The sequence below is a fragment of the Stegodyphus dumicola genome, chromosome 4 (assembly GCF_044657685.1).
Source record: "Stegodyphus dumicola isolate Sdum_Otavi_A_Nest chromosome 4, ASM4465768v1".
Taxonomy (NCBI): Eukaryota; Metazoa; Arthropoda; class Arachnida; order Araneae; family Eresidae; genus Stegodyphus; species Stegodyphus dumicola.
In genome coordinates this window covers 246,784,030-246,802,877 of record NC_140771.1, presented here as the reverse complement: position 1 = coordinate 246,802,877, position 18,848 = coordinate 246,784,030, and the positions used below count along the sequence as shown (strand labels likewise).

The window sequence follows — 18,848 nt, the reverse complement described above, 5'->3', positions numbered from 1 at the left end:
GAAACTTTCTGCCACTGGAACACGTGCAAATTTTTCAAGTCCTGTATCTCTGAAACGTTGGCATCCTAGCTAACAATTTTAATGTCTGTCCGATTGCCTACTTTGCGCATAAAGATAGCTATCACGTTCATAGATGACATACTCGCTCTTGAACGCTTGCGATGGGTGACCAAAACACGTGGGAACTATGATTCAGTATATGGGACATTTTGCTTAAAAATGCAATTGAACCCTGCAGATCCCATAATAACAAATTTCTTATCCGATTTTTTGCAACGCTAGAAAACGTTTTGCAAAAGTTTCAAGAATTTATATACTTTAGTAATCATAAATCGCCTTGATATATACCAAACTTAAAACTTGTAGAGCTTTATGTCTTTGTAAGCAGTTATATTATTTTCGCTTTTACTGTTAATTTCATTGGTTTCTGTTTGGATGTAAATTAATTAAAAAATTAAGTATAAAGGTCTTGATTTAAGACAACTTTTGGCAGCCATTGCCGTCAGTCTTGGAACTGTTTTCGTCTAGTTTCCTAATCACTTGAATCGGCTTTAGCCTTGCTAGACAAAAGTGCTCGAGTAAACTGAGGGCCTGAGTTAAAATTTGCAGGTGTGCTTTGTCTTGTAAATCTCGTACTTTAAATATTTACATTTCAAATTTAAACTTTATTTTTTAAAAAATTTATTATTATTACTATTATTCCCACGAGTTGAGGAGATTAATTTTGTTGTTATACAGGTTCTGTACCATAAGGCTGCCAAACGAATGTTAGCTTAAAAGGGCTATTAGTCTCAAAACGACATTTTGCGTTGATTCAGTTATCACTTTTTAAATTGTTGCCACGAAATAGTATCTCTCTGTATTATATTTAAAGAAATCAAATAATGAAGAATCTGTATGAATGTGTGCATGTTTCTCGCATAGTGAAAAAAAAGATACCTAAATTCTGAATAACATAGTCCTCCACGCGGACATTGACACCTGGAAAACCGAATTTTTGAATTTATTTTACTATCTATTTCATATTTTGCAAAATGTTAACGAATTTTTATTAACAAACTCGGCCATTTCAAAGCGAGCATTTGCAATACTGCATTTGTATGTCCAGGGCGCGACACTGTCTGTCGGAACTTTCAAAGATATGTTGTTTTTAAATATTTTGTGAATCGAATTTTATGTGGTGTAAGCAGGAAAACGTGATATTTAATAAATAAAGTACACATACAAAACGTTAATAATAATAAAAGGTTTTTTTTTTTCCTTAAGTTAAAAAAAGGTTTTGCCTATCTTAATCAGAAAACTGAACATGGATATGATAAACTGAGAAAAGACTTTAAAAAAAAAAAGTATGCCAACACTTAATGCCGCATCAGAAATTCTAAACGTATCCTGCTATACTGCTTTTAAAACAGCGGACTGTTAGAATGCGAGCTTAGCTAGAGCGTAAAAAAAAACTTAACAAATCCCTTTCGGCGATCGTTAAAATCTGAAACCTTTCAGATACTTCGCCTGGCTGTATTCGTGGATCCTAAGATAAACATTTAAAGAGTTAGACTCGATACAAGCTAGCGCAAATTAAAGAAACGAAAAATAAATTGAAACACATACAATTTAATGTACACTTTTTTAATAAAAGACAGTTAGACACACGTAAAGTACAATACATACAAACTCGAGTAGGCCGACAAAAAAACAATTTTGTACAATACTTCGAACTGCACAGCCCACGTCGACAAGCTTTGACATAAAACTTACTTGATCTGTACATCTATAATAAGCAAGCGTAGCATTACACAGCTTTCTATGCACAGATAGCTTTAAATATTATTATCTCTCTATATACAAACATCTTTCACATAAATCCGGTCTCACTTGCATTTGAAGAATGTATTTTTTTTTTATTTGAAGTAGGCATAGGTGCTTGCAGACAGACGACAGTTAAAATACCATTGATGTTATATGAAGCACTTATTAAACTTTAATAAGGAATCCATGATCACATGGTTTTAAATTAGAGCAAGGTGACATTTCTGTGTAATCGTCCTAGAAAATAACACGTTTTAAGATGTAAAAATAAAAAGTTTCTTGCCAGTTAAAAAGTCTAGTTTAGTAAGCCAGCTAAACAAATTTGAATAAAATAAAATATCCCACTGTCTGTCTGACTGCACCTATGACGGGCATAGCGCAAGAGCTCCGAAAACATGAGGAATACTTATGCTAGACAATCGTATTTCTTTGAATCACTTTTTAAGCAGAATTCAGAAAGAAACACAATAAATAAATAATATAATAATCAAGACTAAGCAAGCTGAAAAATATACAGGAATTGGGAGTGCGTTATGGAGAAAAATTAAGACAAGGTCCAAGTTTCTAGAACTATGGGTTATTCAAATAAAAAGTTATGTTTCCGAGAATTAACAAGAAAATAGATACCGGGGTACGTATAATAAAACATTCAACTACGTAGAAGAGTACGAAGCGTTGTTGCAGTCTTAAAATTTGTTAGGAACGGTATAATTAATACCTCAGATTTGCAACAAAATCTCACGCTTGCAATCATATGATTTGAAGACAATGAATTAACAACTAAGGCATTGACTAATTCACCGCTAAAAGCTATTTAGAGCTTCTTTTTTCGGATGACGGGTGTTGTGGGGGGGGGGTCTCTTCCAATAGGAGCTGTCGAGTGTGAACGCTGCTTTCTGGAATATTTACAACAGAAAAATACACACACGTCCAGCTGTTTTAGAGTTTGCTTTTAACACAGTTTCTATCACAATAGCGGCGCACAGGCACACATCGTCGTCTGCTATCGCACGGAAATCGTTTCGATGCCCAGCACTTGACGTATGCTGTTGTCCAGCCTCACTAGATCTGTCGTGCTGCCGTTGTCCACCAGCCTGTCGGTGTTTGGACGTGACATCAACGGGTTGTCTAACTTCGTCCCTGTCAGCAGGGGACTGCACGTGGCACTAGCTTCGAATTCGTGCCTCGGGAGAGCCAGAATCTCAATGTGACCATAAAGCTGGAGAAACTCCTCCTTGGTGATGGAAAGTTTGCGCAGAACGTCATTCAGACGAAGGTAGTTACATTGCCTGAAATTGAAAGACACAAAAGTAAGCATCTTGTTAAAGAATCATACAAAATTCATTACTTAATTTGCTTTTAATACAAAAATTCTCAAAGGGGCATAACTATTCGCAAAATTTTTGACCAGATGTCCATTTTTTTAAGACATCGATAAAAAAGCAATCGTTGCGGCACAGTATTTACAGTACATTCCGGCTTATCGCGTGCACCTATAATTTCAAACAGCATTTTTCAACTTTTAGGTATACAGGGTGTGATTCAAAAGTTTCAAGAGTAGAACTAGAAATTTATTGGACATTTAAGTACAGCGGACTCAAATTCTTCAAAATATGATACTTCAGCATCAACACAGCGCTGCTAGTGCGTCTTCCACTGTTCATAGCCCTTCTGGAAGGCCTCGGGCGTCATGCTGTCAAGGGCTCTCGTCGAAGCCTGCTGGATGGCGTCGATGGAGTCAAATCGTTTCCCTTTTAGGCCTGTCTTGAAGAGGAAAAAGTCCCTTGGAGCTAAGTCGGGGCTGTAGGGCGGCTGAGGCAGTGTTGTCACATTGGACTTGACCAAACCTTCGGCGGCGGGGGCGTTGTCGTGGTGGAGAGTCCGATCGCCCTTGATCGCCGGCAGGACCCGATCCCTCAAGCGGCGGAGCACTCCAGCATAAAAGTCACCTGTGACAGTCTGTCCACGAGCAACAAACTCCTTGTCAATCACTCCTTTACCATTTAAAAAAAAAAAAAAAAAAAAAAAAAAATTCAGCATTTCCATCGACACTATCCAGCAGGCTTCGACGAGAGCCCTTGTCAGCATGACGCCCGAGGCCTTCCAGAAGGTCTATGAATAGTGGAAGACACGCTGGCAGCACTGTGTTGATGCTGAAGGATCATATTTTGAAGAACTTTAGTCCGCTGTACTTAAATGTCCAATAAATTTCTAGTTCTGAGGTAAGTCTTGAAACTTTTGAATCACATCCTGTATTCACCTTACAACGCGCATCCTTTTTTACATCATTTAGGTACATGCACCCCCTGGGGTCAACATACCGAACTCTGGAAAGCTACTGGCTAGGAGCTTATGAACCTGGCGGTTCTGGAGGCCCAGGAAAGGTCATTATTGCCCGGCCCCTGGGTTTAGCAAGTCCTAGAGCTGAGGGCTCTAGTAGCTCGGGTACGCTGGGTAATGTCCCTCTGTAGCAAATCATAGTCAACGACCAGTTCCGCAAAAGCGATGCGTCTATGCCGATACTTAGCTAGGTACATGTAGAAATCTAATTTTTGTATGCTAATATTTTCCTTATTTTTTAATCTATCATTTTTAAATCCGGCCTATAACGCACACTCGTAAATTTTGATCTTATTTGTTGCACTAAAAATGTGCAATATTCGCTGGAATATACAGCAAACAGAGAAAGCAATGTATTTAAATAGGCTAAGGACATTTAAATTTGCTAATTTTAGCATTAATTTATTATATAAACTCTCCTGGAACATATTTTTAATACTAATCACTTCCGTGCCCCGTAGCGTGCTTACGAATTTGCCGTCGATCGTTTCCGACAGTGCAAGTTATTAACAATAATGGATAAAAGTGACGTCCAGTGGCGTAGCTAGGGTGGGGCAAGGGGGGACATCTGTCCCCGGGCGCAGCATTCAGGGGGCGCCAAATTGATGTTACTAACTTTTAGAATGAAATTTTTCCGTTCTTGGCACAGAGAAAGGGGCGCAAAATCTTCAGTTGTCCCCGGGCGCTGAAAACCCTAGGTACGCCTTTGGTGACGTCACATCGCATTCATGTGAACTTCGCTTTGGCGCAGTTTTGGAGGGATTCCCGCCAACTTTCACGATTGACAGTAAAATACTAAGTGCATTAAACTATATTTCAAAGTAGAAATACTAGATTTCATAATTTACAATGAAGCAGGCAGGTCATGACAAAAGTCTTCAAAAATACATCATATTTATTAATTTTTAGGGTGATTTGATACTCATTTTTTTTTTTTTTTTTTTTCCAAAAACGTAAGATGTTTCTCGCAATTTTTTAGAGTCTATCATATGTAAAAAATAGGTGAAAAACATGCATATTTTTGTTAAAAAAAACTTCACATAACATAGGATCATTCAAATTTTTGACAAAGTGGTCGATAAGGTCATTTTAACTCTATCTTATGTAACAGAAATAGACCTCCTCCACCTATTCGAACCCCTGCCAAAGTGCAAATCGAAATGGAATCATCAGCCTACTTACGCCTTACTGTTGGCAGCAGGCAACAGAAGTCTGAAAGTTGGAAGGTGGGGGGAGTCGCTCACCTCGAACAGGAAGTCGTTGTCGCCCTCCCCCTCACTCTGAGGATCGGACGGAACGCCATCAAACACATCGTAGCCACTATCGTCTGGATCTGAAATAGATACGACAACATCCATTTAAAAACCAACTCCATGGCAAGTCTGGATTTTGAAGCATGACTACAGCAAGAAGCAAGACGGAATTCAAACTTACCCAAACATCTGGCAGAGCCCCAGAATCTCCACGGTAGGTGAGGTCTACTATCGGCCTCCCCACTTATGTCAGCCAGAAATCCTTCAATAAATAAAAAATATCACGTGAGCATATTTATTTGCAGTACAGTGTCAGGAATCTTGTTCCTACCAATGATTCAACTTTTAAGTTCGACGATACCGATAATCAAACTTACCTTGCAAGAATTCAGCCATCATAGGCGAACGGGCTAGTTTTATAGGCTCCAGACCTGAATAGGTAGCTATGGTTGGATCAGCCCCATATGAGAGAAGGAGGCGAACAATTTCTACATGGTCATTTTCCACAGCATCATGCAAAGGCCTAGGAAAAAATGATATATGTCCATTATCTGATATCTAAGAGGAAAGTCTTGCTTAACTTCCTTAAATTACTCTTTGGATCATCACTGACAAACATTTCGGAGCTCCTCAACAATGAATGAAATAAAAATATTTTAGATGATATGTATATACGTAATTATTTTACCCAGATCGATATACAGTGATATTAATTAAACAAAAATTAATTCCTATCTTATTAAAATTATTCAGAATAGAAATTCCGAAGTCTTCATTTGACTATTTAAATACATTTCTGTTGTCATATGTTGTAAACATTACCAACAGATGGCAAATCTGATGATGTCATTACAACAAAGTCAGCAAAAATCGTTTAAGATACAATGATGACTTTTCAACTAGATATTTTTACTTCTTTGAAATGTAAGTAAATAACTGCATGTTAGACGATCGGCCGCTTAGCGTAATTTAACTAAATATTGTTACTAACACGATGACAGGAGTCGTGGGCGGATGGGATTGGTCTAACCGGCGAGGAAAACGCGGCACTTAAGGAATTTTCCGGATTCCCAATAGCCCCATCCGCATTTGACCAGTGCAGGATGCGAATTTTTTAAATGCACGTTGATACCGCAACCATGGGAGGGGCTTCTGAAATGGACCAATGGTTGAGACAGCAATGTGCAGTTAGGAAATTTACGTGACGGGCGAAGATCACCAATCACTTGCAGAGGTGTATGCAGACAGCAGAGTTCGCTGACTGTAGATTTTCATCCTTCCTCTCTGTTATACAGTAATTGCAGATTCTACTTTGCAATAAAAGTCACGTCATCAAAAAGAAGTTGGTAACTCTTTATTCCTCAACTATTTAAATTTTTTCAACTTGTTTAGCATATTATTTCGAAAAGTAATATAGCTCGTTTTTAACAAAAAGGCGATTAGTTAACAACTGCCATTTTTATTGTGAAATAATGAAAGGTAAACGGTTAATCAGCCGACTTTATGTTTAAAGAAAAACACTTTTAACTATTGCTATTTAAAAAAAAAATCTGCTCACCTAATGCCACCAGCAGCGCTTGCGTTAACATCTGCTCCGTATTGCAGTAGTGCCCGTGCTATGTCCAGATGCCCTCGAGAGCAGCATTCATGAAGAGGCGTGTAACCAGCATTATCACGTGCATTAACGCTGACACATTTGGTCTTCAGGCAGTACGCAACAGATTCCTGCAAAGAATGAAATGCACTCCAGTAAATCGCATGACTAGTGTAAAGGTAAGTGATATTTCTGCACTTATTTGGTTAATCTTACACAAATCCAGCAGTTACAAATATTCAGGAAATAACCGAAAACAAATGGTATTTACGTATTAATGCAACCACCTTGGCACAATTTCGCAATTTTTTTTTCCCCCCCACAGATGAAAAGGTAAAAGTTACCTACCTATCCATTGTAAGTTGGTGGTGTTTGCGCCTTTTTTTCTTAGCGAGATTCCCAATCTACCGATATTTATCATAAGTCGGTAAACATCACCAACATATGAAAAGGAAACACACTTTGGCAATTTAAAACCTAAATTTGAATCATTAAATGAGGATTACGGGATACATTAAAAAAGTAAAAAACAACGTTCTTCTTCCAAATCTTTCTGTATTTTTTTTAAAATTTAATTAATTTATTTTTTGACACTATTCTTCTCCCGAAGTACACAGCGATCCATTTTCGCATTAAAAAAATCAGAGAATTGCGGAAACTCCTCAACAGCGGCTATCTAGGAAACGCATTTTCACCTCGTCCCGTTTAGAAAATCTTTGTTTCCTTTTCTATAGTGTTGCAGAAATTTTACCGCAGTTTCTTCCACTGGTAGCAAGTTTCACAAGATCATATTTTAAAATTAAGGGAAAAATATCACGATTTATTTATAAAATAAGTTTGATCTCGGAACAGAAAAAAAAAAAAAGCATACGAAAATGGTGGCATTGCTTGACCTTGAGGACTGTTATGAGCATGGTTACCAGAGTTTGGCCCATTCTGAAAATTTGGCAACTTCTACTCGTGCGATTGCGTTAATACATAAGTACTAAACAAATTAATTAAACGTAACACATCCTCCGATGGCTGATTTACACAAAAGAGGGGAAAAGGCGTAGAATGTTTTTTATATCCTTTCGATAAAGTCGAATATTACGCTTTATTTTTTTTACGCACGGGATAAAATAACACTTTGAAAAAATATAAAAATGAACACCCATGAAAATGAGATAGATGATTGCTATGAGCGACACTTAACAGTTGTTACTCCAACTCCATATCGTTATGGAAATGATTTCCATTGTTCCTTTTTTCTTCTATTCCCCTGGTTAAAACCGTATCGCGAGGAAACGCAAACCGGCTAAACGGGACGGCGGAATGGACAATCACGACCATGGTAAGGACAAAAACACCTGTCCTATCAAGCATCTAAAATCTTTAGAACACAACACTGCTTTCAGAGGAATAAAAGAACCGCACGTGACACTGTAAAAAAATATAAAAAAATCTTTCTCTTGCACCTCCTCTCTTTCATTACTTTAAAAAAAATCTATATCGACCTGCAGCTCGACTGTCAAACGCGAGTGTAATATACTGGGGGAAAAAAAAAATTCTATTGTTCGTAGAATAGGGAGAAGGGAAAGAACAATGATTAGAAAGGGTAGAAAATATATGAGGGGAATATAGGAGGGGAAGAGGGCAAAGTGAAATGAAGTGAAAAATTAAGTATTCGATGTATCCAAAGTCATTAATGTACCTGTCATAAGAATTATGTTGTCACTGCCCATTAAAAGATTTTTATCTGTTATCCAATTGAAATATAACCAATTATATTCTCTCCCTCGTTTCTGCATGCTTTCAGAGTGTAACGGTAACACACTCGGCGCATATTCGAGAGGTCCAGGTTCGATTCCCGGCGAGGGCATTGCTCATTTTTTACGTCAACCGCATCAAAAACAACCTAATGACTCTACAATGGCACCAGAACTGGAAGGTGCTGGATGATGATTCTTCACCACCAGGATTTGGCGAATGGGTCCCCTAATTCCCAGTCGCCCTCTAAAAAGGGGGTATTTTCTCTTTCTTTTCTGCATGCCTTCGTGGTGTAACAGTAAGCGCACTCGGCGCGTATTCGAGAGGTCCAGGTTCCCGTCCCGGCGATGTCATTTTTCACATCTCCCTTTCAAAAATAACTTAATGACTGTACACAGTACAAGTTAAGTGATTACCCTTCTAAAAAAAAAAGTTTTTTTTTGCAGGTAGAATATTCTCTAATAAAACACGCCCTTGATCTAGATAGAATGCAATCGAGTATGGTACAATGTAAACATAGCACAGAACCCGAAGAAGTTATCTTCTGTTATAATGCAACAAATGCCATGCCTTAAATTACATTTACTAAAATCTAATCTGGATCTAATATGAATTATATTTATGAATATTTCTAATTTGTTTTTCAGGGTTTGTTGAATTTACTTTTAAAGACATTTATATATTTAAACTAAAGTCAATACAAACACTTCGCATTTTATGTTAGTATGTAGATTAGGAATAGAAAAAAAGTTAACAAGGTAACAGAAAGAATGAATGAATGAATGCGAATGCTTACAGGATAGCCTAATCTTGCAGCCCGATGCAGCGTGGTTTCTCCTAGAGCTTTGTTGCCCATTAAACGTTTCATCTCGGGAGTTATGGCGAGGGAACATGGCGAATCATTTGTCTGCAAAAGCAAACCAGTTCGTAAGTTTTTGAAATATTATTAAATATATTATAAGACTTATTAAGAAATAAACTTGAGCTAGTTATAGGTATTTGCAAATGAACTCGTTTCCGTACACAGAGTTCAAATATTCTGAAGGAAAATACTACTGATAAATATGAATCATGAGTTAACAAATATTATTTGAAATCAATTAATAACACACTGTTGAAATGTTATAAAATGGATGCAATCACACAGTGATACTTTTAGAAATTTGAATGTTTGAAGTTTTTAAATACCTTGGTTGAAGATTCGTGCATTTTAGAGTCTTTCAACTTCCCGTCACTGTCACGTTTGATCTTGTACACTACTTTGCCATTCCTTTTCTTTTTCCTGAGTTTCAAGACACCATTTGAGTTCTTCCTCTTCATCGAATGCCATTTGTGCAGGTAACGTCTGTGAGCCCATCGAAGGGTTAGTTGGGATAGAAGTTTTCGTGTGTACCTTACGGCTAACTGCTTCTCGATGGCGCTGGGGTCTGGCGCTACATGGCCAGTCAAAAGCGGCCGTCTCTGCTGGTAGATGCGGGCCAGCAATTTCTTTCGAAGTTTCCTCTTAGCTCTGATGGCACTCAGTCTGTCTGCCGTATGCAACGTCGACTGCTCGCATGTGGTTTTTGGAATGCACCGGAGTTCTGACGACTTTGAAGATGACTTAGCTGAAATAAGATGTACCGCAATTAGCATCAGATATACATTGTGCTGAGGAACAAATACAGTACAACTCCAATTATCCGAATCGCTTTCAGAATTTAAGAAAAAGGTTAAGACGGAACGGCAGTGCTGGACAATCAACGATTTCAGACATTAAAAGGAGCAAATCTACACTTTTAAACTTTGTTGCACTGCTTGAAAACGAAACTGGAAGTTCAAGAAATTCAATGCAGCAACAAACAAAATTTTAGAAGATGTCATTTTCAAGGGTTTTTGCAGCAACATTCTATGGGAAACCCAATTTTAGGTCCGATTCTTTGTGAAAAAGCTACGATCTTAGCTCAGTAGCTTGATTGTTCATCCTTAAAACTCTTTGAAGACCATGACGCCCCAGACGGCCTTTCATTCAAACCAACCCATCCGCCCAAAACGGCCGAAATTCCGATGTTGTTTTCTTCCCTCCCCTAAGGTATGCAGTAGCAGGTGCAGTATTCCAAATGCATTGTGTCAGTTTATTGCAGATAGCTTGTCCTAAAAGGATTTATTTGTGGTTTCTTATCTTTATTTGTTTGGAAACAGACAGGATGACATTTGAAATCGTCACTCTTCTTTGTGCGTTAATGGATGGGGAGGGGCGGAAATTACCGTGACTCTCGAAAACCTTTTTTGGCGATTCGGTATTTTATGCGTACAGGTTAGCGAAAACTTTGGTTTTCAAAGAGCAAGTAACCGCTGGCTAAGAAATTTAAACTGCAGGCACGGTGTCTTCAGCAAGCAATGACTTGCAGCACCTGTAAGTACTGTACAGTATGCTATATCACATGTATGCAAAAGCGCTGCCTTTTCACTTTCATTAATTAAAACCTTTTTTTCTATTCAACATACCGCACATAGAAACGTACATACAGTAATTAATTAAAATGCACGTAGACCCTCTCATCGGAAAAAATCCAATTATCCGATTTTTTGATTATCTGAATAGAGTCCGCTCCCAATTGATTCGGATAATTGGAGTTCCACTGTAGCTGCATTTAATATTTCTGTTGAACACAGATATATTTCTGTTTATTCTTTGAACTGAAGTTTAAGCATCAAACCAAGCGAAACACACTTACTGGTTATTGCCGACTTCGAAGAGTCCAGAGAAGTATCGTAAGGCTTTTCTAAACACTCTCGTCTGCAATGCTTTTGATTTTCCTCCATTTTGAACTGGAAGAATAACCACATTCAATAAATTTTAATAGTTTTATTCATTACAAAGAACATAACTAGAATTATAGACATCTGGTAAATCGATTTCGCTAGCAATATTTACGCAAAGAATATATGTATACGAAATTCAATTTATAATAACATTCTACAAAACAGCTGTTTAATTAACATCAGGCTTGATAGAAGATAAATGCGAAGATATAATTTAAGATAATTGGATAAATATAAAATGAGAAATTTATCCTTATTTAGCATAGGACTTGCTTGATAAACAAGTAGTTGCCTTATAATCAACTAGCGGAAGTACCTGATGCCAGTTAAGTTAGATTGAAAGTAATGTATCTAACAATAGAGAGAACAATACAGCTGTCATCCTTCTCTAATAATGATGCAAAAAATACGATTGATATTCATACATTTTTCTGTCTGATGCGATATGGATCGATCCCACATAAAAAATTTCGATACAAAAATAAACTAATTCTCTCTCATTATATCAGCAACAACGGCATGAAGTTTTTAATGATTTTTCGTCTTTCTAATTAAATGGGCGTACAAGCTCAAGTTCCATCCAATATTTCACCAACATTCAATCTTGGTCAATTAACTATGGCAAAAGATCGATCCTAATTATAGATTTTGTAAAACATACAAATTTTTTATTAACAAACTCTGCGATTTGAAAGCGAGCAGTAGTAAAACTTCGAAATAAAGCATTTTTATTTCCAAAGTGCGAAACTGTTGCCACTCGTAAAAATGTGTGTTTTCAGAGTTTTTAATTTAATATCTCGGCTGATTAAAGTCGTACAAAGATGAGAACAATCGAAATGGTTTCCTACGAATTTTTGGAATCGGGAGTAATGTATTTAAATTTGAGCAGTGCTATTTTTATTTCGTTGTAAAATTTAAGAAATTTTTATTAACATATTTTTCGATTTGAAAGCCAGCAGTGGCAACATATTTCAAATTAAAGCAAATTTTTATCTTTAGTTTGAGAGACTGTTGCCACTCGGAAAAGTGAGATCGAAGGTTAGTGTTTTCAGAGTTTTTAATTAATATCTCTGATTTTAGCTTATTCTATTTTTTTTTAAATTTTATTATTTTTTTATTTTATTTTATTTATTTATTTATTTTTATTTTTTAAAGTCGGACATCCACCTTTTCCAGACCAGAAAGAACGGTAGCTATAGTGGTGACTGAAATATAGATTAAATGCAACTTAGATTCAAATAAACATAACAGCCATTGTCTTTATAATGAAAGTATAAATTATTTTCAACCAAGAATTTTTATATTGCAGAAAAAGACTGTCCAGCTTATTTCTTTGTATTGTTTTATAAACTTTCATTAATTTTAAAACACGGTACTTGTTTTTACTTGCTTTGATATTTTTTATACTGCTTGAAATTCTTCACAAAACAAAATTCAAAAATAAGAACAATTTTTTTTGTGCCCTGCAAATAAAAACTAAATAATACAGATGGTATTTAAAGCAAGTGTTTACAAGTACAAATAAGGATATTATTTAAAGAAAAATCAAGTAGCTAATTTCATTAAAAATATTGATACACATATTTTTGTAACTTCCATAAACCATTATAACCACTCTTTCTTAATTAAATAAGGAAAAAAAACCAAAATTTTTTTTTTACCTGATTGCTGAAGTTGAGAGGAGGTTCTGGAATGAAAGTATATGGACATTCTGGTGCTTCTGAAGCTTCATTTGCAAATGGCGTTGTCTGCATAGAGATAAAATAAATAAGATAAATTAAGATAAAATTTGAACAAGCTCAGAATAGATGATAATTAACAATCCTATCAAAAATAGGAATTGCTGCTATTATATCAACTTATTTAGAATATTTGTTACAAAAAAAAGCATTCTAGAGCTATCTGTCGATGAAAGAACGCGGGATATGGAGAAGACTTCCTAGGAAAATGATTCAATTTCTAAAGGAATGTATAGACCATACTTCCTTGTATGGTCTATTAAGTTACACACATTTTCTTTTTGTGCATTTCATTTAAACTTATTTCCTCAAATTTCATTACAGATATATTTGACATTCAATTAATTCAGTTATCACTTTCCGGCAAGGCAAAAATACATAAAATTTCAAACCATCTTCATTAAAAAATTGCAACATATAGGAAAACATAAAACACCAAAATAGTTAAGACAATTAAAAAGAACAATTTTTACAATAAAAATTAGAGTTCCTACGCAAAAATAAGCAAACCTGCCAGCGGGCAAGTAGGCAGATTTTGGCGCACAAAACTGGATGTTCACTTTTGGTCAAACCCGGCAAAAAGACACTGAAGGTGCAGAAACTGGATTCATTATTCTACTCAGTTTCAAATGTAAAACAAATGGTGGTTCGATGGGCTTAACTCGCCACTTTTAAATTGTTGATAATTCTACAAATATTTCATGCAGATTAACTAAAGGCATAAACTTTAACCGAAACATAAAAACCACATAATTTAATCACTTTTAAAGCAAAAAATGCACAATTTACCAAAATATAAAAAGGAAAAAACTCACGGAGCCAGGTAATACAGCGGGAATATATATACACGCACATTTACATACGATTGGCGGTGCCGATTTCAACGAAAAAGAGAGGTGCACAACTACATGTTATAGCAGTCTAATATACAAAATTTCAACGTTATACGGCTACTCGTTCTTGAGTTGTGCCAGGTACGTATAGATGTCAAGGAAAAACCTTTTCTGAATCCATTTTACAATCCTTTATTTTGTCCATACGTGCAGATCTCACACAAAACACATCATTGATATGGTTTCGAGAGCGGTTGAAATGGATATTTTCGTTGAAATATACTACCCGGAATTTTTCGAGATTACAATACTTCCTTAACTTCGTTCAAGAAAGTAAAATTAATAAAATCATCAAAAATAAATTTAGTAATGAGGTATTTTTATAGATGTTATGTTATGCAGCAATTAAAAATATACATGTCTGTAAATAACACATCAGGGGGGGGCCTCTGTTAGCAATTTAACATTTATTTCTCTCCTTTTAAAAGTTTCGGTCTGGTGTCTTCGAAATCAATAAAAAAATAATACGCAAATTTGTCATCGACCCGTCAGCAGGCGCGATGTTTTCAGACGCTTCGAAAAAGCACGGAGCCAAAAACAGCGATGAATGGATTCGTGTGGCAAACGAGCTCAATCCATCTGTATTCGAGCCCACGACTGTTGACGGTAGCAAACGTCGCCCCGAGTGCAGGCGGATGAAAGGCATTTCCTGGCGACTGAGAAACTGGTAGACACGGCTGACTTCCGAAAAGCCTGTAAAAATAAAGGGCGAAAAGGATTGCCGCGGTTGAAAATTACTTCCAGGAGCGAAACGTTCGCTTTTGTTGAATTTCGCTAATTAATTTGTCGCTCAAATTCTGCACGAGTAGTTAGTGATAATAATAAATTGTTCTCTGCTATGGCATGTATAAATTTGTCTTTGCTACTTATTTTATTTTAGAACTAGCGGGCCGCAGCCAAAGCAAAATTCGTAAGTTCTATGCAAATGTATGAAAACGTTTCAATATGAAAGAAATTAGTTCATTCTTTCCAAGCAACAACCCATTCGTAATTGATTTTTTCATTGCCGAATCAGGAAACAAAAACCTCTCACATTCCATGTTAATAAGTATGACGTCATGAATTAAATTTAATGTAATGTAATATAAAACTTACGAATTTTTTACTACCAAATTCTATGAGTTTAAAGCGAGCAGTGGCAACACTTTTCAAAACAAAGCGGATTTTAATCTCCAATGCGCAAGACTGTTGCCACTCGGAAAAATAAGCGCGAAAATGAATGTTTTCCGAGTTTTTAATTAATATCTCGGCGGATTAAAGTCGTACGAAGATGGCAACAGTCGGAATGGCTTCCCACGAATTTTTGGAATCGGGAATAATATATTTAATGTTTGGCAATGCTATTTTTATTTCATATTTTGTAAAACTTATAAATGTTTTATTACCAAACTACGATTCGAAAGCGAGCACTTCTCGAAATAAAGAAAATTTTTATCTCTGGCGTGCGAGACTGTTGCCACTTGAAAAAATGAGGTTGAAAATTAGCGTATTAGTTCTTAAACATAGCTCAAAGAAAGTGGCAATATACAAACTGCCAAAAATTATTATTTAAAAAGGCGGTGAAAAGTTAGTGAAATAAATGTAGAACATACTCTATCAACCGGAATCCATAATTCAGAGTATATCACCGTATTTTAAGGAATAAAAAATTCAACTTCGCGAATTTCAAACGCATTCACAAAGAAATAACCAGTTTCATTGAGATGGATACTTTAAGAAATACACACGAATACATGTTTTCACCAATTTATGCATATCCCGACAGAATGTTGAAACCATCGAAATATGGAAGTTAGTACGACGTTTTACGTTATTTTTGCAAAATGGCTCCTTGGTGAAACAACCTTCTTCGGCATATATAAAGAATTTGCATAAAAAAGGTTTCTCCAGGTTATCGATTGATTCCTTAAATGGATGCTGGTTGAAGGAGGGGTGCACCCTAAGTACTACATTCCTTTTCCTATTTATGCGCGATTAAATTAGGTAATCAGATAAATTTACAAGTATCGAATTAACTTTCGAACTAATAATGTACTTTTTATCACGGAATTAAGGCTAAATTTCTAGTCCAACATTTTTATATTTTCAGTTGCACTTCTGATACCAAACCGCGAAAGGGCCAACTCGTTCATGTGTAACCAGCCAGTTCCCCCTAAAATGTCCTCCACTAAGACACCACTCTTCATGGGCAGATAAAACAATCTTAATCAATTAGCCGTGACTACATTTTCGCGCCAGATGCCATTACCTCAGACATATTTAGCAGCAGCGAATCGGATGTTATTTACAAAATCTGGCTCATCAAATCTGCTAAAAATTTTTCATAGACTTGATATTTTGAATCACAGAATAAAAGGAACAGTAGTTTTATGGGAAGCATACAAAAACTTCTGTACGTGTTTAACAAAAAGTTCCGAAAGCTTTAAAATTTTAAATTATCTACACTGGCAAATAAAATTAAGAGCATGCATATGTATACGTGCGCACGTTTTTGTTTCACGGACGCTGACATAACTTCACCACGTCTCTTTTGAGTAACTCCGAGCGTTGAAAACGACACCCAATAGCGCGAAAAGATCGAAAATTGACCAAAAGCAAAACGAAACAAAAAAGTGCTAGAATTTTATATTCTGCTCCACAGAAAATCTTTTTTTAAATAGGTGAAACTTCGGCCAAGGATTATTATGAACCTTTTTTTTTTTTTTTTTTTTTTTTTTAAATCTCTCTCTCCCACCTTCTCGTACTCCAGCGGGACTCGATTTGGAACGGGGGAGGGGGGAAGAGAACCAAAAGAGAACGGTACACCTCGTGACTGTTAAAAGATTCCACCGAAGCGTTCGGAAACAATTACGAGTGAAGCTTCACCTCCGCGAAAACCCCCGCTCTCGTTATACGCGTTTTGTGATTTTCTTTATGCTTCGGTTCTTTTCACTTTTTTTACTATTATTATTATTTTTTATTTTTCTTTCAGCCGTCATTTATTATTTATTTTATCGCTTCGCTTTTATCTCGGGCGGCGCGCTCTTCGCAACGCCGAAGGGAAGGAAAGCCCGATGAAGGGGACGATTACATATCGCGGTTATAGTTCCGATGATAACACTTCGCCCGCATGCAGATTTGCAGCGATATTCAAATTAGGATCTCGGGTCGATCTAAATCCCATTCGGTGGTCATGCGCGTCCGTGGACGACGTTGCACCTTCCGCAAATCTCAATTTAAGCACGCTGCTGCTGTTCAAATCCAGATTTGTCCTAGTCAGTGAATTCCGTTCTGCCATTTAACCGCAGACATCGTTTATCATTCGAATGTCTTGTCGCTTCAGACCAAACATCACGTGGGGACACCAACACTATTGCCACTTCGCAAACAGTTTATGGAAAATGTTGACGCAGAAGAAATCGATTCGGGTGACTTCTTTGAAACTTCTTTTTAACACACGATTACGTTCTTCCACAACGATCTGATGGGAAGGCAAAAACTAAGACCCTATTTGGAAGTGTGGGCAAATGTTGTAATTTCGAACGAATCTTCGAAACTACACATGTTACAATCTAAATACATTCATTAGACAGATAAAAGAGCACATTTAGCAAACATAAGTACAGGTAGAAGCTAGGCCAGTACCTCCGTAGTACCACAGGTAACTGAGGTATTGCTGAACTTGGGTACCACAGTTTCCTGAACAGTACCTAAGTAGCTCAGAACTACAGGTACTTCAGTTACCTGAACTTGGGTACCACAGGTAACTGAGGTATTGCACAACTTAGCTCACTCAAAGCTCTGTGGGCGACCGCGTGTGAGTTGCAATGCCGCCTGGTACACATTCGGTGTGTTTGCTGTACTTTATTTCGCGAAGCAGCGGTGTCGCGATTGATAAAAATTTCACGAGTGTAGCGGATTCTGTCCCGACAGAATTTACTGTTGAGTAGCGTAAAAGAATACAAGAACTCACGAACAGGCGATATTTGTATGGTTGATGTAATTGTTAATGGACAGTCAAGATTTACTCCAGCATCCGTCCATGTTCATGCGACTGTTAATTCAGGAGATTTGAAACTGTTTTTTTTTTTTTTTTTTAGTACATTGATGAAATATCTTGAGGCTACTTTATTGATGGATGAAGCGTTTACTGTAGATACAGATGTTCTTATTATTATGACGGCAGATGTCAATGTAGACGTCAAACGAAATCAAAAGGCATTTCGTTTTATGAAACATCATTTTAATCTGTGCAGAGTAACTATCCAAATACACTTGGAAATTCATTTACAGATTTAACATTTATTAGGAATATAGCTGCAGACATATAACTGCGAGGTAGAGTCCTTACGGGAACAGAGGTAGAGGCAAAAGTGCACAGTTATCCAATATGGCGGCTTTTCAAGAGAAAGTTTCGAAGTTCCGAATTAGCTACGTCATCAGTAATATGATACAGACTGATCTAGAAATGACGCGCTAAATGCAAAACATCTTGCACATTTTCAACAGCTACAGTTATCCACGCAAAGATTTTGGTACGTCCCCTTGTAAAATGACAAAACTTCAACTATTAGGTTAACATCAGGCGTGTTCCCCAAAATACCCGATACGTAATGCGCTGATTTAAGACATTATTAACCCTTTCGGCACGCAACAGTGCAGTGCAGTGCAGAAACACGCTGTGTGGCCA

General features: G+C 36.7%; 1 protein-coding gene across 4 annotated transcripts in view; it reads right to left on the bottom strand.

Moving 5' to 3' along the window:
- Positions 1 to 1,610: 1,610 nt before the first annotated feature.
- LOC118188809 (uncharacterized) overlaps positions 1,611 to 18,848 on the bottom strand; it is a 90,716-nt gene continuing 73,478 nt past the window's right edge. For 2 of the 4 annotated variants that reach the window (XM_035359316.2, XM_035359317.2), the window contains exons 3-11: positions 13,209 to 13,295; positions 11,460 to 11,553; positions 9,931 to 10,349; positions 9,539 to 9,649; positions 6,958 to 7,124; positions 5,777 to 5,922; positions 5,581 to 5,661; positions 5,329 to 5,479; positions 1,611 to 3,095 (exon numbers count right to left, since the gene is read on the bottom strand). In XM_035359316.2, coding sequence (XP_035215207.1) covers positions 2,810 to 3,095; positions 5,329 to 5,479; positions 5,581 to 5,661; positions 5,777 to 5,922; positions 6,958 to 7,124; positions 9,539 to 9,649; positions 9,931 to 10,349; positions 11,460 to 11,553; positions 13,209 to 13,295 — 1,542 coding nt within the window. In that variant the 3' untranslated portion in view covers positions 1,611 to 2,809. The remainder of the gene's footprint in view (positions 3,096 to 5,328; positions 5,480 to 5,580; positions 5,662 to 5,776; positions 5,923 to 6,957; positions 7,125 to 9,538; positions 9,650 to 9,930; positions 10,350 to 11,459; positions 11,554 to 13,208; positions 13,296 to 18,848) is intronic. The other 2 variants (XM_035359319.2, XM_035359318.2) reach the window with 2 other exon arrangements.